Consider the following 27,741-nt stretch of genomic DNA (forward strand, 5'->3'; position numbering starts at 1 on the left):
TTTGCAGTATACTAAAATTATGTTCAAAGTTTATTTCAAGTCACAGAAAATATACAAACTAAGACAACAGAATGATCTGATTTTGTTCTGAGAGAAGGTGATAGGAGTCCTCCACCTGGCACCAATTTGAGTTATTCAAGGGTTAGGATGCAGAAGTCATCTTTTTGCAACATTTCAACCAAGTTATGCAATTAATTTCCATTTCTGTTGCCAGATATTTTTGAAAACCTGTAAGGAAAAGTTGGGAGAAAGCCATTACAAGTGGAGACAAAGTTCTCTTCCCCAAACATCAGGAAGAAAAGAATTTAAAGGTAGGGGAAGGAGGCTATACATAAGAACAAATTACCAGGGACAGATTCCTAAAGTGTCTGCCTCCTGCTTCCCCAAAATAATCATCCCTTACAGTGGAGTTTCTCAACCTCAGCACTACTGACATCTGGGGTCAGATAACTCTTTGTTATCAGGGGGTGTCCTGAGCATTACAAGAGGTTTAGCAGTATCTCTGGTCCCTACCCACTGAAAGCCAGTAGCACACCATACCCGCTAAAGCTGTGATAACCAAAAATGTCTCCAGACATTTCCAAGTATCGTGTAGGGGGCAAAACCACCTCTGGCTGAGAACCACTGACCTAATGGTAATGGTACATAAGCCTGTCAGTGATAGCAGAGCTGGATCACAACCAGTAAGGTACAGGATGGAGGGAGAGCCAACCTCTTGGCTACAGTATGCGCCAATACGAGCAAATACACATTAAAACCTTCCCAGTGGAAAATTGCATAGAACTACATGCACCACACGTACATATTAGTGGAAGTTTAAAAGAGATAAAAGGTGAATAAGGTTTGCAGTCTAGTTAAGAGTAATGTACCAATGTACATTTCTTCCTTTTGCACTATAAACCAAAAAGGTATTGTGTACAATAGATTCCCAAAATTTTATCACTGTGGGAAGCTTAGGGAAAGGTGCATGAGGCTCTCTGTACTATTTTCCCAACTTCCTGTGAATTTCTAATTATTTCAAAATAAAATATAAAACAAACAAAAAACCCTGCTCTGTGGTTTATGTGCAAGGCTTTGAAATGAGGTACCTTATAAGCAAGAATACACAAGGAGAGAACTTTCAGAAACATTTTTTACCTCTACTATCCCAAAACATAATTTTCTCACATTCTGCTGCTGCTGCTGCTAAGTCGCTTCAGTCGTGTCTGACTCTGTGCGACCCCATAGACGGCAGCCCACCAGGCTCCACCATCCCTGGTTCCTCAAACTGTAATAGGCAGTCTACACTTTCACTAAAGAAAATAGAATGCCTTGGGTATCTGGACTAAAAGTTCTAGTCGCACTGTAAGTCTAGTGCCACCCATCTATGACTGCTTCCCATTAAAGATCAGTCAATTTAATATCTAGATACAGATATAATGCATATTTCCAGTTTGAAAGTTTTAACAATATTACAAATATGGATTAAAATACAATATATTTAGTAAAGACTGCTAGTTAGTGTAAATGAGACCACTGTTAAATGATAATATATGAACAGAAATTATTACAAAGAGGGAATAAAAAGCAGAAATTCAAAATGTGAAATTCCAATTGATATTGGGACAATGTAAATTTTAAACTGTTTTTAAAAAGCAAAATTGTTTATGAAATATAACATGTTGGGGAAAAATTTTTTAAAAAACCCTATACATGTAATCAGGTTAGGTCACATGATTATGTTATGTTCCTTTCTACCTGACTGATGAGCAAGAAAACTAAGGGCAGTAGTGTATAGTAACCTCTAAAATGTACAGGGATTGATGGTGATGGTGGACATTCACTACCTTAAATTATGTGCTGTAACAGTTTAACCTCAAAATATTCAATGTAAAATAAATAGTTGAAACTAAAATGTTTACATATTTTATTGAAATGGTTTGTATTTTCATTTTGATGGGATAGTTGGGAGTAAAATAACAACTGATTCTGGAAGAATATATACCAAACTATATTTAGCAGTTATGTCTTTGGAATGAGATTGAGAAACCAGAGCTTTTACCCTTTCTACATTTCTGTATTTGATTAATTTGGTTAAATTGATCATATGTCACTGTTGCCAATTTTAGGAAAAAAAGGTTAAATGAGATTACAATCAATTCAACAATTGAACAAATGCCTGTCACCTTCCCCTACCATGACAGGGACTGAGTTACTGAAGAGTGAAGGGTCTAGTCAAGAGGGGTACAGGCCTCGGGTAGTCTTGAGATCAAGAGACTCTTGTTGGTTAAGCTTGAAAAGTACATACCCCAAATGCACAAGGAGCTTATCTGACTCAGGCAGAGTAATTCTGCTCACCTTTTAAGGAGCTCCAGTAGATTTCTGTATTTGTTCCTTTAAGATCAGGATACTCTGCCTCTGCTCAGGAGGCAGCATGGCGATCTGGTCTGCAGTTAGTTGAAGAACCTGCATGATCAAAGCAGCCTGTGCAGAGAAAAAAAAACATAATGAGTTTTAACGATGGTGGCTAAAAAAATACCACCAGCTTCTGTCCAAGACGGAAGGATAGTTCACATACAGAAAACAGAAAGCCAAAAAAAAAAAAATTAAAAAAATCAAACCAAACCAAACCAAAGAAAAAACCAAAACCAGCTGGTGAGAAGAGGCAAAATGAAAAGCACTGGTACAATGCCTAAGATTAGAAGATTCAAAGCAGACACCTTCATGAACCCCAAATTCTTACAGATGAAGATGGTACTGGTAACCCCTGGGAAGTCTACAGTTTTTAATCCTGCTTTGAAAGTTGCTCCTTTTCATAAGTTTTGAGCTCCCTACAATGGTCAAATATAGAAACAGAAAGATATGCTTGTGGGGAATCTGCTATCATCTTTAGGGATAAAGTATAAAAGAGAGGAAGAAAGGGATTTGGATTTCCAGGTCAATCAGGCCTGCACACAAAATATCTATTGGCAGATGAGTCTGAAAAGTAAGACAAGCTACCATTGACATATAGCCATTTAAGAATTTTAGGACCTGGCCCACAGATTTTCAGGTAACAAGATCATAAAGAATTCTAAGAGTATAAGCATCACTTCCAAAGGGACTCTGAAGACCCAGGACCTCCACATGGTGACTATGAAAAGAGGACTCCAAAAGATTTGTGCAAATGGAGGCAGCTGGACAACATTACTTACCTTCTCATGGTCCTGTGGAGTGACTTGGTTCTGGCCAGGACTAAAGCCACCAGGCTGGCCTCCACCCTGAATGCTTGCTCCCTGCATGCCTGCTCCCTGCATGACTGGGACCTATGTGCACAGAGACAAGGAGAGATTTTCGGTACTTCTCATTTAGGTTACCAGAATCCAGTAATATTAGCAACGTGAAAAAACAGGATCTGATTGTGGAGACGAGTAAAAAAGGCAAATAAAATAAATGACTCTGAAGATCAGTTCCTACTGTTAGCAACCGCAGAAGGCAGGGTTTAGCCAGAGATCAACTAGTACGTTGATACATTTGCTTATGACAGCACCAGCATCATCAACAAATACCACAAAGCATAACTGCTGCTGCTGCTGCTAAGTCACTTCAGTTGTGTCTGAGTCTGTGAGACCCCATAGATGGCAGCCCACCAGGCTCCTCTGTCCCTGGGATTCTCCAGGCAAGAGTACTGGAGTTGGTTGCCATTTCCTTCTCCAATACATGCCTGCACGCTAAGTCGCTTCAGTCGTGTCCAACTCTGTGATCCCAGAGACAGCAGCCCACCAGGCTCCTCGGTCCACAGGATTCTCTAGGCAAGAATACTGGAGTGGGTTGCCATTTCCTTCTCCATAAAGCACAACTGGATACTATTAAATCAAGCAAAATTCAGCCACATAAGCACAGGGAAAACTGACAGCATCCGAGAAACTATTGCTCAGTGGAAACAGAAATGAAAGCTGACATACTGTAGAATAATGTAGGCTGGCCCACTGGGGAGCTACATTCACAGGGATACTGCCTACCTCTAATTCAATCAAACACGGTTCGTCCCAAAGGGCCCTATCCTATAAGTAAGGCAGAAACGATCATAATGGCAGAGGCAGAAAGGAGACGGGAAGGTCTCTGGGGAAAAGACTACTATTAGCCCGATATTTGTTTTTTATAACTTCCCTCAGAGAAGACGCAGCAGATACTTTCTGCTAAATACAGACCAAGAAACATGACTGACCTGAGTTAACCAAGTGAAGTTATATCATTCTTACTGGTACTTAAGATCTTCAATGGGTTCAATCTTTTGAAAAACAACAAGAACCCAAGGAAAAGGCCTCAGAGCAACTAGAATACTTGTTAAAATGTCCCTATGCTGGAATTATGTTCACCCTCAAGCATTCACCCAGACCTTAGGTGGTAGTTGTTGATCAGTTGCTAAGTCGTGTCTTTGTGACTCTCTGTGACTCTTTGTGAACCCATGACCTGCAGCATGCCAGGCTTCCCTGTCCTTCACTATCTTCTGGAGTTTGCTTAAACTCATGTCCGCTGAGTCAGTGATTCTACCTAACCATCTCATCCTCTGCCATCCCTTCTTCTCTTGTCCTCAATCTTTCCTGTCATCAGGGTTTTTTCCCAACGAATTGGCTATTTGCAATCAAGTGGCCAAAGTATTGGAACTTCAGCTTCAGCATCAGTCCTTCTAATGAATATTCAGGGTTGATTTCCTTGAGGACTAACTGGTTTGATATCTGCTGTCCAAGGGACTCTCAACAGTCTTCTTGAGCACAATTTGAAAACATCAATTCTTCAGCGCCCAGCCTTTTTTATGGCCCAATTCTCACGTCCATACATGACTACCAGAAAAAACCACAGATTTGACTATATGGACCTTTGTTGGCAAAGTGATGTCTCTGCTTTTTAATATGTTGTCTAGGTTTGTCATAGCTTTTCTTCCAAGGAGCAAGTGTCTTTTAATTTCATGGCTGCAGTCACCATCTGCAGTGATTTTGGAGCCCAAGAAGATAAACTCTGACACTGTTTCCACTGTTTCCCCATCTATTTGCCATGAAGTGATGGCAGTGGATGCCATGATCTTAGTTTTTTGAATGCTGAGTTTTAAGCCAGCTTTTTCACTCTCCTCTTTCAACCTCATCAAGAGGCTCTTTAGTTCCTTTTCACTTTCTGCCATTAGAGTAATATCAGTTGCATATCTGAGGTTGCTGATATTTCTTCTGGCAATCTGGATTCCAGCTTGTGCTTCATCAAGCCTGGCATTTCGCATGATGTACTCTGCATATAAGTTAAATAAGCAGGGTGACCATAAACAGCTTTGACGTACTCCTTTCCCAATTTGGAACGAGTCTGTTGTTCCATGTCCGGTTCCAACTATTGTTTCTTGTCCTGCATACAGGTTTCTCAGGGGACAGGTAAGGTGGTCTGGTAGTCCCACCTCTTAAGAATTTTCCACAGTTTGTTGTGATCCACAAAGTCAAAGGCTTTAGCATAGTCAATGTAGCAAAAGTACATTTTTTTTTTTAATTCCTTTGCTTTTTCTATAATCCAACAGATGTTGGCAATTTGATCTCTGCTCTTATTAAACACAAATTGTTAATAAACATGTTACCTGCTTCCTCAGCAGATGAAAAGGAGCAAAGCATAAAAGAGATGTGGACAAACCATTAGGAACAGATATCATAATAGCATTGTGAAGAACCAGGTGACAGTCTGACAGTGAAGGACACCAGAAAGCAAAGCAGGAAATAACTATGATTTCTATTATAGCATATATAATAATGAGTGGGTACATTTAATGATGACCTTGAGTAATCAAAAATGATCAAAATCATTTTTTGCATCCTATTTAAGAAGAGAAGAAAGCATAGTATATTTTATAAATGATTTTTCGTTAAAATAGTTTTGAAAACTTGGTTGAATAATTCTATTATCTGGAACATTCATTTGCATGCATTAAATCAGTTCCCAAAGACACTAGAGACATGAAGCATTAGAACAGCTTTGTACAGATTGCTAACATGCTATCACTTTCAGTTCTTTATGAATACTGAATCCAGAGACCAGTCTGAACCTTAATGATCTGTTATGGACTGGAAATATCTATGAGAATAACATTTTTGAAGGTTCAGTCAATACTAATTTGAGGTATTGTAATGTGATCTAACCATTTAATAATCGCCATTTAAAGTTTTTAGAAGAACCTATTCTAGGCAGACAAGTAATAATACAGGTAAGCATGAATCTAGGTTTGCTAAGACAGTCCCAATTTATGCTTTTGCCTCACAGTAATTACTGACAGCACCCTCAAATGTGTCTCTGTATAGACAATAAGTTATATAATTACCCTAGTAATAAGAAACCTTTATCAACAAGTTTCCAACTAGGTGGATGGAAGTTAATTTCAAAATTTGATTTAAAATTATGAATTAAGGATATACTATTAGGTTAAAAAACAAGGTGCGGAAGAGTGAAAGGAGGAAAAAATAAGAATACATGTATATTCATATTTGCAAAAATAGTATGCATTCTGATTTGCCAGAAAGATACATTATAATAAAATATAATTATCTACAGGAGATGGGGGTCACAGGGAGACAGGTATGGGGAGAAAGCGAGGTTCTTACTGTCTATCTTTTATACATGAGTGAATGTATTTTATATTATTTGTTTATAAGAAAACACATTGAACAATTTTTAAAAGTTGGAAGATAAATTTTTTCTCTACCTTAAATCTAATTGGCTTTATAGAATCTACTAATGAAAACTAGGATAAATTTAACATTGCAGAGTAACAAGTCCGAGTACTAGAAGATAAAGTACCAAGAAATTATTGACAAACAGTCTTCCAACCATTATTTTTGACATCCTTCTCAAAAGACTTCTCAATAGAATTATATAAGGACATCATGCAGTTATTTGTTATTTATCTCTCCACTAGAATGCAAGCTCTACAGGGGCAGGACTTTATTTTGTTCACCCTGCTCTATCCCCACTACCTATAGCTCTGTCTGATATACAGTAAGTGCTCAACAAATATTTGTTGAATGACTGAATGAAAGCATTAAAAACCCATTTTAATTATGAGGCTTACTGACCATAGAGGGCACAATAAAAATCAAGCCCCAAAACACATTTTTTTAAAAAGTACAACTTGAAAAACAGTAACCAAGTATTTTCCTACACATACCAGAAAACAACATATTCACATATCATATTAAAGAGGAGGGACAGACACACATATACACAATATACAATGTGCAGATAACAGAGACGTAGTAGTCTAGTAGGAAACAATATAGGTTCTATTCCTTGCTCTACCACTTTTTAGTTTTGTGAATTTGGATAAGTCACCTGAATTCTTGGGTCTCAGTTTCCAAACCGAAAAAATGAGAGAATTGGATGACTGACATGTTCCATTCCACTCTGACCATACAATTCTCTCATACACACATACACATGCACGCATGAGAGGGAGTAAGGCACAGAAGCATATGGGAAAGAAAAGAGAAACACAAGTACATAGAGGAAGGAGGAAGTCACACTGAAGAAATATGAAGGTGGAAGAGCTAGAGGCAAACAAAAGTATTAGCAGAAAAAAAACAAAACAAAATAAGCAAACAAACTCACAGAGAAGATACACACACACTACCTGAAGGGTAAAAAGGATGGAGATGACAACATATAGACAATCACAGCCCACCATAACACATAACTGGAGAAAACCAAATAAAGAGAAAGAAGAGAAAATTCAGTTGCACAGCTTTTAAGGTGAGCATTAGTAAATTGCCATTCATACTCCACTGTTCACTTTAGGCTATGTGATGAAAGTAAATTAAAACAGATTTCTCCAAACCTAAGATTAGCTAAATGACCACTAATAGCTCTTCATATGCTTGAATGCAGTAGTTCTTAGGGCTACACATTAGAATCATTTGGGGGAGGCTTTTCAAATTATCCATGCCCAGATTCTACTGATGTACACGCTGTCCCTTAAAATCAGGGGCTCTGTTCTGAATAGAATTTGAAATTGTGGGACAAGGTTACACCTAGGGACTATACTCTTGGCAGTCAGAAAACCACCACAACCTAAGGAACAGAGAAACAAAAGGAAGGGAGATCCTAATCTTCCCCAACAAGCTCAGAAACCAGAAAGCAGTAATAATCAGCCTCAGTAACCAATTCATGAGTAGATCAAGACTTCACATGGAAGTGAGAGTACTACACATACCTGTCTGGATCCCTGGGGTCCAACAGCCCCCATGTTAATTGGACTAGGACCCTGGATTCCACTAGGTATAGGGCCTCTTGGGCCTGGCACTGGGCCCCTTGTATCCATGCTTCTGGCCTCCATCCCTCTGACTTCCATTGCACGAGCCTCCATAGCACGGGCCTCCATTGCGCGGGCCTCCATTGCACGGGCCTCCATTGCACGGGCTTCTAATCCTCTAGCATCTAATCCTCTAGCCTCCATGGCTCGTGCCTCCATCCCTCGTGCATCTATGCCTCGGGGATCTCTTCCGCCTATAAAAAAAAGTTTAAAGAAAACTATTCGGTAGCTACCCACATTTACTGCAAGAAGAACCAATAATCAACGAAAGACAGAAATCTATTTTCTCCAGTCACATCTCCCCCAGGTACATGAGATTGCTTTCTCCTTCTCAATTTCTCAAATTTGCAGATAAACTTGAAAAATGTTTGCCAACTCTACTGACCCAGCATTCTGTATCCCAGATTGGAGCCTAAGACAGAGCATTCATCACGAGTCCACAACTACCAGTCAGCTTTGTGACATGGTTTCCCCTCACCTCTGCCATCCAAGGGTGGACCCCTCTGATCTATCATGGGTCCTCTTGGCTCTGCCATTAGAGGTCTGGGCTCAGTTAATGGCCCTCCCCTCATCTCATGTGGGGGTGGGCCACGGCTGTCATGGCCAGGGACATGGTGCATGGGCGGACCCTGATGAGGTGGTCCCAGGTAACCTCTAGAGATGGAGAAAAAAATGTTATATTTTAAAAGAGAACAAAACAACATGAAAAGTGTCAACCAGAAGATCAGTAAGTAAAAATTAGATAAAGAACTGATACAAACATCAGTCTACAAATTCTAAGAGAATAACACAAAACAGGTCAAAGACAAACTAGAGATGTAAACCCATGTATTTAAGAATTTCATATTTGGTCAGGGCACTCAAATTAAGGAGGAATTAATGGATATCCATTATATATAATGAATACACAGTATGGTACTTAAGAACATGGGTTATTATATGGGTTCAAATCTGGGCTTTATCACGTATTAGTTATGTGATCTTCAGCACATTTGCTTAAATTCTTGATGCCTTGGTTTCTTCATCTGTAACATGGGACTGATATTAGTATCAACCTCAAGGTTAGTATCAACAACAGGGTTGTTGTGTAGATTTAATGAAATAATCTCAATGAAGTATTCAATGCAGATTCAGAGGCATAAACCTCATTAATATCCATTATTATTATTATTGCCATTAGTAGTAGTTTTTTCCCGGTCCGATACGTCTGCTAGAATTTCTAATTCCTGAGGATAAAGTAGCAATGGTTAGTTCAAAATGATATACTTCAACTACAAATTCTGCCCAGCAAGTGCTTCATTTTGGACAGCGGTCATGAATATTTATTTATCTTTTGAAATAGGCAAACAGGCACAAATGGTAAAAGAAGACTTTGTTCTCAAAGCAAGGGAAAATTCTAATTCCTCCAATCTTTTTCTTCTGTGGCAGGGCTTACCTAGGCTCTACCTCTCCAGTTACAGAAAGTAAAGTGCCTCCACGTGGGTCATTTGGAGCATCTCCCAACAGACCTCGAGGCGTTGGGACGTTGGCAGGCAAGGGCCCACGCTGCATAGCTGCTCTGGGGTCTTGCATTGGCACTGACAGGGAAACAAACGGGGAGTTATTTCTGTGAAGGACACATATGGCAACAAGGAATGAATGACTCTACCACTGACAACGTAGTTCAGACACCGTAGAGTGGGTGAAATCTCACCACAGCAGAGTCCTCTTGCAGCTCAAGAACAGAAGCAGGGTATAGGCAGAATCTGTGCCAGGTCAGAGGTATGGATGGAATTATATAAAGAGCAAACTGGGGAGCAACCTTCCAAGGCCTAGCACTGCAATCTGAAGAAGAAACTTGGGCCCTTGGTTTTGCTTAGAATCAATCTTAGTTCAAGGACCAGAGCCACAAAAGAGTTAGGGTCTTGGCATATGTGAACACTGCCATGGCTCTGTGAGAACCGGCTGTCTCCTTACAGACTGCTATTCCATCCAAGCCTCCTGACACCAGTAGGGAGGGAGTACAGCCTCAGACAGATGCCCATATCCTCCATGTTCTCTGCCCTGTGCGAAGACATCAATCTTAGGCCTGTGGCCCCAAGAGGAAAAAAAAAAAAACCCAAATGCTACCCTTTTGGGTTCTGAAGGTGAGGATGACTGCCGAGCAGTCCTTATCCTCTCAATGTCCCACCCTGAACATCACAAGCAAAAGGAAACCCGCAGATACAATGGGTACCTTGAACTCGCTCAATTGATGCAGGCCCGGTGGGTCCCACGGGCGAGTGCTGTACGGTTCCTAAGTGAGCAGTAAGTTCAAAAGGAGAAAGAGCAGACACTTAAAATAGCTTGCACACACACATGCAGAAGCATACAGACACTGGAGATTTATACACATCAGTTAAAAAGCCAAGAGGTCATTAGCTTGCCTTGGGCTACAAAATCTTCCTAAACTATATGATCTGAAACTGTCCTGCTCTGATGAAATTGCTTCCTAAGGTAAAACCTGTGGGCCACTGATTTTATCTGGGCAGGAATAACCAGCCACTTGTAATTTTCACCTCTGCTACTAGGATTCTCCTTAAATCTTATGATACTTGAAAAAAAGAAACAATATAAAACAGATGCTTCTGAATCTCTAGTTAGGCAAAGAAGGCAAAGATATTTTCATAAGCAAAAAATGGAAGAAACTGCAGTGAATCTGGAAGGCAAGATTTATTCTGGAAAAGCCCGTAACAAAAGTGGGACAGTATTACTTCTGTCATACTTTAAGGCACAAAAATTTCTGCTATCAAAAGGGGAAATACAGTGAATGAACTTTAGATAAAGAGAATATCACTCCTCAAGAAGTACTCAGCCACTCTAAGTTTTCAATAAACAAACATCACATCATTAAAGACTAATAAGATGACAAGGGCACCAATGCTAAACTAAGGCAGCAGAAGGCAAGAAGTCTCTTCTTAAACATCTCACTGTCTCTTTTCACCTTTACAAATGTTCAAAAGAAGTATGGATTGCAGGAAAAGACTGACGAACTGGGTACAAATGAAAGATTCTTGCTTCTTCTGCTGGGTACTAAAGGAAAACTAGGAAGGAAAGTCTCATTTTATCTCTTCATGAAGACATCCTTGATACATCTTCAAAACTCAAGTCATTTCCCTTTGTTAACTTTTGACCAGAAAGGTGAAGATAACTACATCAAGAGGGAAGATGTCTTTTGGAAATGTGTATTAAACAAAGTTTGGTTTATTCATGGCTGGGGGAGAGGCAAAGGTATGACTGAAACTCTAATTCCTTCTTTCTAAATATTCAAAGCAGAAATACTTTGTGACACATACTACTGATAGTGGCCGAGCTGGGTGGGGCACAACAGCACAAAAGCATGGGCTGCTCAAGTGAGGTGTTTGGACGAAAGCTTGTTCCACTGTCAGCCTGACAAGATTATGCGTTGTCACTTCAGCCACCAATATCAGTATATAAACCACAGACAAGGAGTACAGTGCATAGACCTTTATCTCAGTATTTTGCTTTTTTAAAAAAAAGGGTTTGGGGGAATTCCCTGGCAGTCCAGTGGTTAGGACTCAGTGCTTTTACTGAGGTGGCCTGAGTTCAATCTCTGGTTGGGGAATTAAGATCCCCCAGGCCACAGGGCATAGCTAAAAAAAAAATTAAAAAATAATTCAAAAATGGGTTTTACTTATAGACCACATGCTAATAAGTAATTTAAGCTTCCCTATGCTTACCCAAAGCAGTTCTTTCTAATCACAAGGATGCAATGAACAAGAATATGTGCTTAGTCACTCTACTGTATCCATCTCTTTGCAACCCCATGGACCGCAGCCCACCAGGCTCCTCAGTCCATGGGATTTCCCAGGCAAGAATACTGGAGTGGGTTGTCATTTCCTCCTCCAGGGGATCTTTCTGACCCAGGAATCAAACCCAGCTCTCTCTCTCTCTCACATTGTAGGCAGATTCTTTACCATCTGAGCCACCAGGGAAGCCCATGAATTAGAATAGAAGACATTAAAAAGCATTTTTGGAAGTTAATAGAGGCAGTGTGGACTGACAGAAAGGGGAGAGATTTCAGAGTCAGAGACTTTGGAATCTTAGTTCTGCAACTTATTAGCTGGAAGAGAAGATGAGTGCACCAAGCCCAGTCTACATTATTCAGATCCCAGTATTTACTTACCTTGTCCCCTTGAGAAAGTAACTCAGAACTCTGAGCTTCCGGCTCTTCACCTGAAAACCAAAGTGTTGCCACCCCCACCTAACTCGCAAGGTTGTGTATGAAAACTAAAGTGCGTGGCCTATAGGTTGCACTCAGTTTTATTGTTAGTTCCTTCTGGTTTTTTTTTTCTCTCTCTTCCCGATGTTGGTTTCAAACAAATCACTGCATTCTTTTTCTTCAAACTTCAGTAACAGAGAGAATAACGTGGTGATTTTGGAGTGGCTGTCACTGTGGTGGTATCCAGTGTTACTACCACAGTATAACATACACTTACCAAGCAGGTATCACAGACCTTTGATTCCCCCCTGCCCAATTTTCTCTGGGGTTTAAAGTTAGTCTTCCACATACCTAGCCACATGCTGCATGCTCATTACTAAAATTCCTTACTCAGATCTCCATAGAGGGAGAGAGGACATGTGAGTAGAAGCATTAAACTACCAGGAAAATGTGATATAAGTTAAATAGAGACAAAGGATTCATGTGCTTCATCATTAATTCTTGTAGAGTTGGGCTCTAAATCAATTGACAGTGCTGTCCAACAGAATTTTCTGCAATGATGGGAATGTTCTATATCTGCAATATCCAGGATGGTATCCTAGCCATATGCAGCTACTGAGCACTTAGAATGCAGCTAGTGTGCATGAGAAACTGAATTTTAGATTTTACTTAATTTCCATTTAATTCAATTTAATTAATTTCATATTTGAATAGCCATATGTGGATACTGGCTGCCATATCAGTGCAGATATAGACCATTTCCAAGTCTAGTCCACATTAATTGGATATTAGTATTTATTTACCTTGTCCCCGCTCCATGGACACTGGTCCACTTCCTGGCATTCCAACCTGGGCCTGCATTCCTCCTAGAAGATAAAGGGCAAGAAAGAAAAACATAAACACAGTAAGGGAAAAATTTGGACTGTGGCTGAGTTAACAAATTTCCTCTTTCTGCCCCACAAGCAGAAACCTACAAAGGAGGATCATTAACTACCACTAAACAATGGATTTATACAGAAGATGGAGTTTGTTAGTGTACTTAAGCTTCAGTGACAGAAAAGTGAGTTATGTGAGATTAAGTAAGATAAAGTGAGTTAAGATTAAGATTCTTAATCTCACTCATTACCAAAAGCTTGGCAGGGGGTTCTGTAATACAGCATAATGGCACATACCTCCTCCCACAAGAGATAGTACTGTTCCCAGGGTACTTTGTATTATAAATGTGTGAGTATACTGTTTCAGTGGTGACAAAGATTTGTTGGGGCACAACTGGCATTTTATGAGAAGCCAACAGGTATACTATTGATAGATGTCCTGCAAAGTGTGAGACAGTTCTATCAAATCGAGAATTACTCTATCTTGCAAAATTTTCAAATGTCTTGCTGAATATTCACATAAATGAAAATCTTTTTACAGTCATCTGAACTTAGAACTTGTCTGTTTTATTTGTAAGCAAAGAGCTTCTTTGCCCTGTTTTTACACCAACACATACACACACTGAATTTTCCAAAAACGGAATTACTGAGTAAATTATGGGTACTGTCTCTTGTTAATAACTTTACCAAGAGTTTTCATTTTCACCATTCAGAAAATCACATCATCAATGTCAATGGTCCTTGTGGTATCTGAATTGCCAAAATATACCTGGATCTGTCTTTTACAGTACAGGTGCAAGCATCTGTTATTTTTTGTTTTCTAGTGTACTTGTGCTTAAATACTTGCATATTTATAATATTCTTTTACTATAAGTTAATTTCCTTTTACTTCCCCCTTATAGTTAGGGTAAGTATACTGAATTTTCTTGGAAACCATGTTAAGTATGTTATGTCATCTGCACATTTCATTTTAGGATAGTAAAGCATCACTGTAAGATATCTGTTACAAAAAGGAGTCACTGGGTCTAATAGTGTTGAGAATGATAGGTCTACTCTAACCAGCAGGGGTATGATTGCTATACAAAGACTAAACATGTACCATAAGTACTTGTCTGGTCCTTCCCACACAGCAGTAATTTTCTTTTCCTCAAAACAATAATATTTGCTGTGAAAGAGGAGAAAAGACAGGCTGAACTATTTGGAATTCTTTAATATTTATCTAAAATACCCAAGTACATGTCACATTCTCTTATCTCATTTAACATGTCAGGCACCAAAGAGCCATGAATTGAGAACCTGAATCTGTGCTAGCCCTAACAATGTTACTAAGTAATTGTCATTTTAGACAACTGATTTGATAAAATTAATATAGCCTCCAGGCTTGCTCATCTGTACAGGGAACAAGTATCTTCTCAGAATGTGGTCCCCAGACGAGCAGCATCAGCATCACCAGGAATGTGTCAGAACTGCAAAGCTCAGAGCCCTACCTCAGACCTGCTGAATTAGAAAGTCTGGGTGTGGAGACCAGTAATCTGTATTTTAATAAGCCCTTCAGGTAAAGCTAATGCACATTAACATCTGAGGTCTAAATGATTTCAAAGTTCTCTTTTAGCCATAACATTCTATGATTTATTCAGACCACTCACCAAAACAATACAAAGATTTAGGATCTGAGGTTATGCAGTGGCAGAAGGAACCACGGGCCTAATTTCTCATATTACACTATCACATAACGGCACCTTTATTTGTATGGGCTAGCTTCCCAGAAGTGGAATTGGTGGGTCAAAGTGTACATGAATTTTTAATGTGAGACTATTAAAAGGATGAAAAACTTCACATTTCCACTAGCAATGTATAGTATCACTCCCTCCACCAAGTGTCATCTCTGAAAACTTTTGCTTGTCTGCTAGGCTCAAGTAACAAATGTTTTTGTTGCCATCTGGATCTGCTCTTCTATGAAGTGCCTACTCCTTTTCTTTGCTTACTTTTCTACTAGTTTGTTTCCCCTTCTCAGCAACTGCCAAAGAGCTTTGTACAGGGTATCCCAAAACTTGTAGTGAAGTTTTAATAACTTTAGAACTATAAATGCTACAAACGCATTAAAAAAAACTTGAAAATTTAATTACTTAAATTCCTTTTATAGTTACTTTTTTTCCCTAATACTCTAGAACTAGAAAAGTTCCTTTATTCTTTAATAAGGTGCCTAAGGATATTCACTTTCCTTTAAATACTGCTTTCACTACTTTCCCACACATTTTTTAATGGAGTGTATTACTTTTTGTTGTATTTTCGATAATCTATAAATTTCTTTTTATTTCCTCTTTAATTCAAGGATTACCAAGAATATACTCCTTAACTTTAAAAGGTATTTTTCAGTTGCCTTTTATTTATTCCTATCTTTATTGGCTTATAAGCAAATAATGCAACATGTAAAATCTCTACATATTAAAACTTGTTTTTATTTTTTATGGCTAAGTAGTCACTTTTTAATGGGGTGAGTATATTTTCTAGTGAAAATATAAGGCTCCCTCTCTATATTAAATCAAGCTTACTGGTTCCATTATTTTATTTCTCAACATCCTTACTTATGTTTTGTCTACAGATGACAATGATTTATACACTGTATGTTAACAGTTCATGACAATGTTAAGTACAGAAATGGAGAGCAGATATTTTTATAGCAACTTGACATACAAATGCATGATATGCACTAGGCTCACTGAACAGGGTATAGACTAGCTTAGGTGTTTCTCAACTCATGTAATGAGTTGCAAGTCATGAGTTGCACACTTGCCATGTATAGTAGGACCGGGTTACATACAACTCGTGATATTTTAAGGTAAGCTAGGCACCTATAACACAAGAAAATATATAAAACACGGAATCTCTTTCTTTCAGTGAAAGGTAATTTAAGTTCAATGGTAACTCTATAGGATAAGGGAAAACTGTTGAGTTTGCTGAAATTTACTTAAAAATCCTTTCTCCCAGGAACATACCACAACATAATAAAAGCCATACACGACAAGCTCACAGCAAACATTATCCTCAATGATGAAAAATTGAAAGCATTTCCCCTAAAGTCAGGAACAAGACAAGGGTGCCCACTCTCACCAATACTATTCAACATAGTTTTGGAAGTTTTGGCCACAGCAATCAGAGCAGAAAAAGAAATAAAAGGAATCCAGATTGGAAAAGAAGTAAAACTCTCACTGTTTGCAGATGACATGATCCTCTACATAGAAAACCCTAAAGACTTCACCAGAAAATTGCAAGAGCTAATCAATGAATATAGTAAAGGTGCAGGATATAAAATTAACACACAGAAATCCCTTGCATTCCTATACACTAACGATGAGAAAACAGAAAGAGAAATTAAGGAAACAATTCCATTCACCATCACAATGAAAAGAATAAAATACTTAGGAATAAATCTACCTAAAGAAACAAAAGACCTATATATAGAAAACTATAAAACACTGATGAAAGAAATCAAAGAGGACACAAATAGATGGAGAAATATACCATGTTCATGGATTGGAAGAATCAATATAGCGAAAAAGAGTATACTACCCAAAGCAATCTATAGGTTTAATGCAATCCCTATCAAGCTACCAATGGTATTTTTCACAGAACTAGAACAAATAATTTCACAATTTGTATGGAAATACAAAAAACCTCCAATAGCCAAAGCAATCTTGAGAAAGAAGAATGGAACTGGAGGAATCAACCTGCCTGACTTCAGAGTATACTACAAAGCTACAGTCATCAAGACAGTATGGTCCTGGCACAAAGACAGAAATATACATCAATGGAACAAAATAGAAAGCCCAGAGATAAATCCACACACCGGACACCTTATCTTTGACAAAGAAGGCAGGAATATACAATGGAGAAAAGATAATCTCTCTAATAAGTGATGCTGGGAAAACTGGTCAAGCACTTGTAAAAGATGAAACTAGAACACTTTCTAACAGCATACAGAAAAATAAACTCAAAATGGATTAAAGATCTAAATGTGAGACCAGAAACTATAAAACTCCTAGAGGAAAACAGGCAAAACACTCTCTGACATAAATCACAGCAGGATCCTCTGTGACCCACCTCCCAGAGTAATAGAAATAAAAGCAAAAATAAACAAATGGAACCAAATTAAACTTAAAAGCTTTTGCACAACGAAGGAAACTATAAGCAAGGTGAAAAGACAGCCTTCAGGATGGGAGAAAATAATAGCAAATGAAGCAACTGACAAATAATTAATCTCAAAAATATACAAGCAGCTCCTGCAGCTCAATTCCAGAAAAATAAACGACCCAATCAAAAAATGGGCCAAAGAACTAAACAGACATTTCTCCAAAGAAGACATACAGATGGCTAACAAACACATGAAAGATGCTCAACATGACTCATTATCCGAGAAATGCAAATCAAAACCACAATGAGGTACCATCTCACACCAGTCAGAATGGCTGCTATCCAAAAGTCTACAAACAATAAATGCTGGAGAGGGTACGGAGAAAAGGGAACCCTCTTACACTGTTGGTAGGAATGCAAACTAGTACAGCCACTATGGAGAACAGTGTGGAGACTCCTTAAAAACCTGGAAATAGAACTGCCATAAGACCCAGCAATCCCACTGCTGGGCATACACACTGAGGAAAGCAGAATTGAAAGAGACACGTGTACCCCAATGTTCATCGCAGCACTGTTTACAATAGCCAGGACATGGAAGCAACCTAGATGTCCATTGGCAGGTGAATGGATAAGGAAGCTGTAGTACATATACACAATGGAATATTACTCGGCCACTAAAAAGAATACATTTGAATCAGTTCTAATGAGGTGGATGAAACTGGAGCCTATTATACAGAGTGAAGTTAAGTCAGAAAGAAAAACACCAATACAGTATACTAACATATATATATGGAATTTAGAAAGATGGTAACGATGACCCTATATGTGAGACAGTAAAAGAGACACAGATGTATAGAACAGTCTTTTGGACTCTGTGGGAGAAGGCGAGGGTGAGATGATTTGAGAGGGTAGCGTTGAAATGTGTATATTATCATATGTGAAGTGGATTGCCAGTCCAGGTTTGATGCATGAGACAGGGTGCTCAGGGCTGGTGTACTGGGATGACCCTGTGGGATGGGATGGGGAGGGAGGTGGGAGGGGCGTTCTGGATGGGGAACACATGTGCACCGATGGCTGATTCATGTCGATATATGGCAAAAACCACTACAATATTGTAAAGTAATTAGTCTCCAATTAAAATAAATTATTAAAAAAATCCCTTCTCCCATTCCCTGTCAACTTAGCTCTTTAGACTGGTTTCTTTATAAAACAGAAAAATTTAAATCCAAATTATCACCTATTAGTTGTGTTGCAGTCAATCTAACACAGATTAGATAAAATAACAAGTGAGTTTGTTACATAAAAAACTTTAAATACATGTCATATGTTCATACAGGTGTTTCATATGAGGAATCACTATTCCACCCATAACATTGTTAGTTATGGTTGCTGAATGATGAAAAGCTGTAAGTGTAATATTAATTCCTATATACACAATTTTAGTGAACATATTAGTTTTTAAAATTCTTTTTCCCTCTTGTTTGGTCTAATTATAGTTCATGAAATACAGTGTTATGTTTGTTAAATATAATGCTAACAACAAACATGACCAGGCATTTTTTTGTTTCCTGCCCACCACCCACCCCATGGACTTTTTAACCTAACCTGACAGTCTTTGGCTTTTAGTGGGAGAATTCAATCCATTTACATTTAGCAGAATGACTACATGAGACTTTATTCCTTCCACCTTAACTCTATGTTTATTATTACTGACTTCAAAATGTCGTTTCCTTTTCTCTGTATTTGTTGATTTGGTCTAGTTTCCATTTCTTCTATTTTTCCCCTCATTAACTTGGAATTTTATCATTCTTTGCCTTGCTCTCATAATCAGACATGTAAATTTGTATATAATAAATCAACTATTTCTTCCACCTAGGATATATACTGCCTAGCTATACATTAATATCAAGATCTCGTTGCCACATCATAATTTTGCTATATACTATGCCATTTGCTGTAACAAAACTCTAGCAAAACACCAAAATGGCAAAGACTCTAAATGAAAACATACCTCCAGGAGCTAAGGAACCAGGGCCAGGTCCTGTTACAGTGGCTGGTATCTGCCCTGGTGCTGCAACTCCAGCCTGCAGGGAAGCTTGCATCATAGGAGGTGCGCCATTGACATGCATTCCACTCTGACCAAGAGAAAAACCAGAGTATTTTTATGCCTCTGTGGAGACTCAACATGCAAAGTCTTCAAATGGACACCACCAAATATTCTACCAAATACCCTTTTCTTACAGCATGTCTAATGCAACATTAGATTTATAACACTTTGAACAGAAGTTGCAATACATACAATGAGCTTGGTTACATAGAACACGACTGAGAGAGACCATATTCTAAAAGTAGACATACACAAATCTTGTCTGTGCAGTGAGGCCATTTTGTTGTTCAGTTGTGTCCAACTGTGGCTCAGTTGTGTCCAACTCTTTGGGACCCCATGGACTACAGCACACCAGGGTTCCCTGTCCTTCATCATCTCCCAGAGTGTGCTCAAACTCATGTCCATTGAGTCGGTGATGCCATCCAACCATCTCATCCTCTGTCATCCCCTTCTCCCGCCTTCAATCTTTCCCAGCATCACGGTCTTTTCTAATGAGTCAGCTCTTCGCATCAGGTGGCCAAAGTATTAGAGCTTCAGTGTCAGTCCTTCCAATGAACATTCAGGATTGATTTCCTTTAGGATTGACTGGTTTGATCTTCTTGCAGTCCAAGGGACTCTCAAGAGTCTTTTCCAACACCACAGTTCAAAAGCATCAATTCTTCGGTGCTCAGCTTTCTTTAGGGTCCAACTCTCACATCCATACATGACTACTGGAAAAACCGTAACTGACTAGACGGGCCTTTGTTGGCAAAGTAATGTCTCTGCTTTTTAATGTGCTGTCTAGGTTTGTCATAAATTTTCTTCCAAGGCCATATATAGCACCTATTGTTGACTTCAAGACCAGGGCCTGGCAGTAAGAGTTTTTTAAAAAAAAGTGCTGTGAAGCAAAGAGGAAATAATTTAGGACTTTTTCCTTTTAAAAATGGAACTGTTGGCAGTCTATATTTTTAAGGTGAAAAAATTTTTTTGACCATTCTTTTCTCATCACTTTCCTTAGATACAATTCTTGTTCGAGGGGAATGTAAAAAAATTTTTTTTAATGCTACAGTAAAGCTCCTGGAGGGAAAGGGAATGTTGTTTTCATCTGTGTATTTCCAAGAGAACTGAGGAGTCCCTTGGAATAGAAAGAACTCAATAAATACAGAATAAAACTAAGATATATAAGTATTTTAAAAATCACATGGTCTCAGAGAACACACACGAAACTCCAGAACAGAAAAAAGAAAACTGTATAGTGAGGTGGTTAAGAGAAAACAGGCTATGAGGACAGATAGAACCAGATTCAGATCTTGAATTTACCACTTAGATTGTTATTTTTGGAGCAGTTAACCTCTCTGCATCTTAATTTATTTCTGCATTTACTGAATCAGAGCACGGGTTGGTAAACTATGACCCATGGGGCCAAATTTGGCTCCCTGCTTGGTTTCATAAACAAAGTTTTACCAGAACACAAACATGCACATTTGTTCATGTATTGCCTATGGCTCATTTCACACTCCAATGGCAGAGTTGGGTAATCAAGACAGATCCCATGGCCTGCAAAGCTGCCCCCAAATTTACTATCTGGCCATTTAGAAGATGTTTGCTGACCCTTACCATAAACCTTTGTATGAGTTATCCAAATTGTTTACCTCTGCCAATCTAACAGGTGAAAAATGGTAGCTTATTGTACTTCATTCACATTTATCTTGTTTTGAAGTTGAACAGTTTTCACACATTTATTTAATATCTATCTGTATTTCTATCCTTATGAACAGTTCATGTCCATTGCAGTTTTCTACTGGGTTACTGGGTTAGCAAGTTTCTTACTAATTTATTTGAGGTCTTTTGTTGTTGTTGTTTATTGTGAAAAATTCCAGATATGTTATAGAGAGAATAAAATAACCATACATCTTAGGAACCATATTCAGTCAGTTCAGTTCAGTTGCTCAGTCATGTCCAACTCTTTGCAACCCCATGGACTACAGCATGCCAGGGTTCCTTGCCCATCACCAGCTCCTGGAGCTTGCTCAAACTCATATCCATTGAATCGGTGATGCCATCCCACAATCTCATCCTCTGTTGTCCCCTTTTCCTCCTGCCTTCAATCTTTCCCAGCATCAGGGTCTTTTCTAATGAGTCAGTTCTTCACATCAGGTGGCCAAAATATTGGAGTCTTAGCTTCAGCATCAGTCCTTCCAATGGACATTCAGGAGTGATTTCCTTTAGGACTGACTGGTTTGATGTCCTTGCTGTCCAAGGGACTCTCAAGAGTCTTCTCCAACACCACAGTTCAAAAGCATCATTTCCTTGGTCCTCAGCTTTCTTTAGGGTCCAACTCTCACATCCATACATGACTACTGGAAAAACCATAGCTTTGACTAGAAGGACCTTTGTCAGGAAACTAATATCTCTGCTTTTCAAAATGCTGTCTAGGTTTGTCACAGCTTTCCTTCCAAGGAGCAAGTGTCTTTTAATTTCATGGCTGCAGTCACCATCTGCAGTGATTCTGCAACCCAAGAAAATAAAGTCTGTCACTGTTTCCATCTTTTCCCCCATCTATCTGCCGTGAAGTGATGGGACTGGATGCCATGATCTTAGTTTTTTGAACGATGACTTTTAAGCCAGCTTTTTCACTCTCCTCTTTCACCTTCATCAAGAGGTTCTTTAGTTCCTCTTTGCTTTCTGCTGTAAGGGTGGTGTCATCTGCATATCTGAGGTTATTGATATTTCTCCCTGCAATCTTAATTTCAGCTTCTGCTTCATCCAGCCCAAGGAAACATATTTTATATACACACACACACACACACACATATACACACATATACGTATACATATATGTGTATACATGGGCTTCCCTGGTGGCTCAGATGGTAAAGTGTCTGCCTACAATGAAGGAGACCCGGGTTCAATCCCTGGGTCGGGAAGATCTCCTGGAGAAGGAAATGGCAACCCACTCCAACATTCTTGCCTGGAAAATCCCATGGACAGAGGACCCTGTTAGGCTACAGTCCATGGGGTCGCAAATTGTCGGACACGACTGAGCGACTCCACTTTCACTTTTCACTTTCATATGTGTATACATATATATATACACTTATACACATATATATACAGATACACATATACAATTGAAATCTCCCATAGGTTTCCCCCAGTTGCATCCTGTATCTCCCTCTTAAGACAACCACTGAACAATTCTGATGGATGTTTTGAAATTTTATGTAAACAATTACATACTGAACATATTCTTTGCAACTCACTCAACATGCTTTTGGGATATGTACAGACACATACATCCCATATTTTGGAAATACTTCCACATTTACTTATTTTCACTCCTGTATGGCATTACATTTTTGAGTTATCTGTGTTGATAGCATGTATCCTAGTTCACTTTAACTGCTACATGAAACTACATTCTGCAAGTTATTCATGGTGACACATGTACTTTATTGAACTGTTATAAGAGTATTTCATTAAATAAATACACTTTTCTCTGTTCTTCCATTGTTATACATTTAGGACGTTTCCAATTTTTCACTATTATAAAGTGGTGATAAACATTCTAGAACATGACTAACTTAAGTAGTCAGCCTCCAGTGCCTCACTTGTGTGGCAAATACTTTTTTCCAATTTGTCGTTTGTCTCTGGTGTTTATTTCTTTTCCTCCATACAGAATTTTTCAGTTTTTAAATATACTGATTTTCATGGCTTCAAGGTGTTGTGTCACAGTTGGAAAATTAGCTTCACTTTTTTCATCAGTAAGAATGGAGATAAGAGTGCCAATATTATGCAATGCTCTAAGTATTAAATGAGATAATATCTATGGAAGAACAAAGTGCCAACCACAGTGCCATGCATGCATACACACAAAATTAGCTTATAAAAAAGGGCATGAAGCAAGGATCTTTGTTTTACAAACTTGGCACCAAATATGTCTTCATTCAGATGTCATGTACTATGCAACCTTGTTAACTGTTTTTATGCCTGGAAATTGAAATTATCATCTCTGGCTGCTGAACATTCTTCTTTCAATATACCCTTCTAAAATGAAAATGACATTCTCAAGACAGATTTAAAAAAATGTTAAGGGATAAAGTCTTACCAAAGACTGGGCCTGAGGTGTCTGAGGATTCTGCTGGTTCATTGACACACTGGATCCTGAGCCAGGCCCGGCACTGTGGACTGTCTGAGGGTTGCCTGCAATCAGCGTAGGAATATTTGTCTGGCGATGAAGAATTTTCTAAAAAGTGAGAAGACAAATCTATGTGCTGTTTCTTTCCTACTCACGGTTTACCTTAGCATTTCCATAAAAGAACCAGAAGCACTTACCAAGGCAATTTCTGGATCCACAATTCTCATGACTACCTGTGCTTGTAGCAAAGCATATGCCAGTTGAGGGTTCTGAAGCAGCATGTTCCGTGCTTCTTGAGGACTATTCTGGACACAGAGCTGTGAAGATAAACAGATTCATCATTAGGTTCAATACTTATTACTCAGAAATTGACAGTGATTTGGAGCTATTCCCATCTGAGAAATGTAATATGCAAGAGGCTTTTAAAGCTATTACTGGGACTTTCCTGGGGGTCTTCTGGTTAAGAATCCGCCTGCCAATGCAAGAAACATTGGTTCCATCCCTGGTCCGGGAAGATCCTACATGCTACAGGGCAACTAAGCCTATGTGCCACAATTCCTGAGCCTGCATGCTCTAAAGCCCATGCTCTGCAATATCAGAAGCCAGCGCATTGCAATTAGAGTAGCCCCCACTCGTCACAACTAGAAAAAGCCCGTGCAGCAACTAAGACCCAGCAGAGCCAAAAATAATTACTTTGTAAAAAAGAAGCAATTATAAGTTTTTACATAGCACAGAAAATCTTGGGCATAGCAGGCCAGAATAGGAGGAGGTAGGTATTTCAAATAGCATAATACCACCATTTAGGAAAAAAAGACACATTTTAACATCTACACATGATATCTATGGGCCACAAAAACCCAGCCAGATTGTGTAGGTGTGTCTGTGCACAAAAAATAGAAAACTCTTTGTATGAAATTTATAATACACTGAGTACATGTGGAATACTGAAGGTGTAAGAAATGTTGGTCAACAGGCACATCTACTATTTGAGCTCAGGATATCATTTCCATTAACTTATCAATGACTCCTTGAAGAGTTGATATGATAAAATAATCATAACCTAATCCCTCCTCCCACCTTCATCTGTTTCATCAGCTCAAACATCTGCTCTGGTGGAAGGCTGGCAACTGCTTTGCTAATGGACTCAGGGGCATCCTCAGGACTGATGGTCTCTCCATAAGGTGACTCAATGACAGGGGCACCAGTTCCAAGGCCTGATTGGGAAGAAGGTACAAAAATGTTAAGGAGGTAAAATAAAGAGCTAAATCACTTCATGTATCTACTTTCCAAGGCTGCTGTAAGAACCTGTTGATAACTTTAAATTTTCTGGATTCTAGAAATAAGTGATTTGCAAATATTTTATTTCTGTGAAGGAAAGTCACAGAGTGTTATTTTCTGTTCTCAGATGAAAGTTGAGACCAGATTATACAGTTGAACAGTGTTAACCTAAATTAGGGACTAGGCATATTCATTTCCTTTCACAAGTCGTTTCAGAAGCAAAAGGTTCAAACAGAAAAAATTCTAATTTCAAAATGGAATTTCTGGATCTATTACCTTGTGAAAAAAGCCATGAGAATGCCTTGGTATCCCCAGCAGTTACAGATCTGGCAACATAATTACAGGAGTGGCAAACACTAATGACAGTTAACATGACTTATGGCTTGGTAAGCCTGAAACTCATCTTCAACTGGAAATCAATTCCTTGGAGATGGAAGGGCTTAAGCCAATTTTACTTTATTTCTCAAAGATACACACACATTTCCCTCATGCAGGCACTTTAGGTAGGTCAAGTAAAAAAGGCTGATAACCATTTCAACAGATACTAAAACATATCATTAAGCGAGAAATCTTCATTGTTACATCTTTACTAACTCATGTTATATACAGTTTGGATTTATACTCACTCTTCAGCTCTTCTTTGTTCTTTTCACTGGCAGCATTGTCCACTCGAAGTGCTCTCCCACTAAATTCACGCCCATTTAGGTTTCGCATGGCACTAAGTGCTGTCTCCTGGTCTTGGTATTCACAGAAGCCATAACCTTTTGGCTTTCCTGTCTCCCTATCATAAACCAACCTGGAGAGCAGAGGCAAGCGTCAGGTGCAAATGTTACATACACACAGGGTTCCTACTATCATGACTGTTGTTTTAGTTGCTAAGTTGTGTCCAACTCTTTTGTGACCCCATGGACTGTAGCCCACCAGGCTCCTCTGTCCATGGGATTTTCCAGACAAGAATACTGGAGTGAGTTGCTATTCCTTTCTCCAGGGGATCTTCCCAACCCAGGGATTGAACCCAAGTCTCCTGAATTGGTAGGTGGATTCTTTAGCACTGAGCCACTTGGGAAGCCCCTTCCACTACCACTGCCTTGTAATTTGGTCTACTGTAAGACAAATAACCCCATTGCTCTGTCCCACTGAAATATTTTTTACACATCTTTTTAAGTGAAAAAAATGTATCTTAGTAAAAATGAATGTGAATCCTATGGTACGTGAATCTCAGTGAAGCTATTACAAACTAACAAAGAAGAATGCATGTGAAAACTCACCAGTAAAAACCTTGCCATTATTACTAAGGGCCAAATCTGTGGTGATTTTTAAGAAACTTCCACCAAGTAGTAAAAGATCTCACCTGAAACTAACAACAGGTCCAACCTCAGAAAAGATGTCCTTTAACTGCTCTTCAGTAGCCTCATAAGGAATGTTCCCCACTAAGGAAGAAAATAGATAACATATCAAAATTCTGATTTTTGTAACCTAGATCTTTAGTGAGAAAATATCTGCATATATCACTGACAATGTAACAACTGGTTCAAATACAATGTTCCTTCAATCGCAGTTCCCTGGTAGTCCCTTAGACAAGATTTTAATTCTGGCGCTGACTTTAATCACAAGAGAAATAAACCAGAGACTAGACACAAAAGGAGTAGGCACTCTTTAAGTATCAGTTCTCGGACTATACTGACAAGTGTTAGATTTCCCTTAACTATGGTGAAAACACTTAGGCATTGGTATTTATCTTAAGTTGTTTAAGTTTTATCATTAACTACTAAAAATGTCAATATAATTTTTAAAGCTGGTGCATATGTCTTTATTTTCACATATACATGCACTCAAAGGAGAATGACCATGAGTGTACTAGAGGATGTTTAAAAATCATTCTGTTGTAAAACAACTATAACAAAAAATACTGGGAACTGTTTCCTCACGTTTCTTCCAAAAGTTGCTTTAAAATCACCACACGTACTTAAAAAAAAAAAAACTTATTTCGGCTGAAAAGATTACTCAGAATAGACTCGACCCTCTTTAAAATTTCTTCAACGAGGTTTTAATCGTTCGTTCATTCATTCATTCATTCATTTACAATCCACCTTAAGACGCCAGGTAGCCACTACCACTAAACACGAACTAAAATGTAACCGGTAAAAAGCAGAGGATGAAAGCCCTTATGAGAGGGCGGGAAGTGAACACAAGGCTCTATACCCTCAGCACACAACCTATATTCTAGGCTAGGGGGTGAGAAGTAGCACAGGACAGTTGCCATGATTCCTCGCTTCTGGCTAATAATTGAAGCTTATGAAAAGAGAAACGCATAGAAGCTGAACAGTAGTTTTTTTTACAACACGGTAGTTTTTGCTGAGAGACCTTGAGGGAAGGGGTGCATCACTTTGCTGACGAGTCTATTAGGCTGAGGGCCCCACAGTTTAGGCAGGTCGAGTTTCAAGCCCGACCTATGGCTCCCACGGAGATTACCGAGGGGCAGGGAGGGGATTCCCCGCCGCTCCCCGTCTTTTTCTGTCCCTCCCTGATGTTTGGTTCCACCGAATTCCTCTCACCGAACACGGAACGTAGAGAACGATCCACCGCAGGGTCTCTCACAGTCAAACCCGCCATCGCTCTTTTCCGGCAGCTTCCGGTGCGCCGAAGAACACTTCCGTACGGCGCATGAGCCCAGCGCGGAACACACGTCCCTACGGCCGGTGAGCCGGAAGCGCCTGAGCCCGAGGCGCTTGGGCGGGATGC

General features: G+C 39.1%; 1 protein-coding gene across 4 annotated transcripts; it reads right to left on the reverse strand.

The window, feature by feature from the left end:
- Window positions 1-27,641, reverse strand: CSTF2 (cleavage stimulation factor subunit 2). 4 transcript variants are annotated; one of them, XM_081567263.1, is made up of 15 exons: window positions 27,555-27,641; window positions 26,351-26,429; window positions 25,626-25,795; window positions 24,799-24,935; window positions 23,919-24,038; window positions 23,692-23,829; window positions 19,509-19,632; window positions 13,295-13,357; window positions 10,506-10,565; window positions 9,726-9,867; window positions 8,769-8,944; window positions 8,192-8,484; window positions 3,174-3,284; window positions 2,338-2,463; window positions 1-228 (listed from the first exon to the last, which is right to left on the reverse strand). In XM_081567263.1, the coding sequence occupies exons 1-14, from the start codon at window positions 27,610-27,612 to the stop codon at window positions 2,341-2,343; spliced, it is 1,794 nt and encodes a 597-aa protein (XP_081423389.1). In that variant the 5' UTR covers window positions 27,613-27,641; the 3' UTR covers window positions 1-228; window positions 2,338-2,340. The 4 variants fall into 4 exon arrangements, with proteins under 4 accessions (XP_081423389.1, XP_081423390.1, XP_081423391.1 ...); XM_081567264.1 differs by lacking the exon at window positions 10,506-10,565; XM_081567265.1 differs by lacking the exon at window positions 10,506-10,565 and having other exon boundaries at window positions 27,364-27,641.
- Window positions 27,642-27,741: the final 100 nt, after the last annotated feature.

The sequence above is a fragment of the Giraffa tippelskirchi genome, chromosome X, assembly GCF_054371585.1.
Source record: "Giraffa tippelskirchi isolate mGirTip1 chromosome X, T2T-mGirTip1v1.2.pri, whole genome shotgun sequence".
Lineage (NCBI taxonomy): Eukaryota > Metazoa > Chordata > Mammalia > Artiodactyla > Giraffidae > Giraffa > Giraffa tippelskirchi.

What these genes read in the sequence shown, in the direction of transcription:
- CSTF2 (XM_081567263.1), bottom strand. Translation starts at nt 27,612, where the DNA reads ATGGCGGGTTTGACTGTGAGAGACCCTGCGGTGGATCGTTCTCTACGT. An exon ending in GAACAAAGAAGAGCTGAAGA is followed by an intron (nt 24,936 to 25,625) that starts GTGAGTATAAAT and finishes CTTCCCAATCAG; the next exon opens with GCCTTGGAACTGGTGCCCCT. An exon ending in ACTGGAGAGGTAGAGCCTAG is followed by an intron (nt 8,945 to 9,725) that starts GTAAGCCCTGCC and finishes CTCCATCTCTAG; the next exon opens with AGGTTACCTGGGACCACCTC.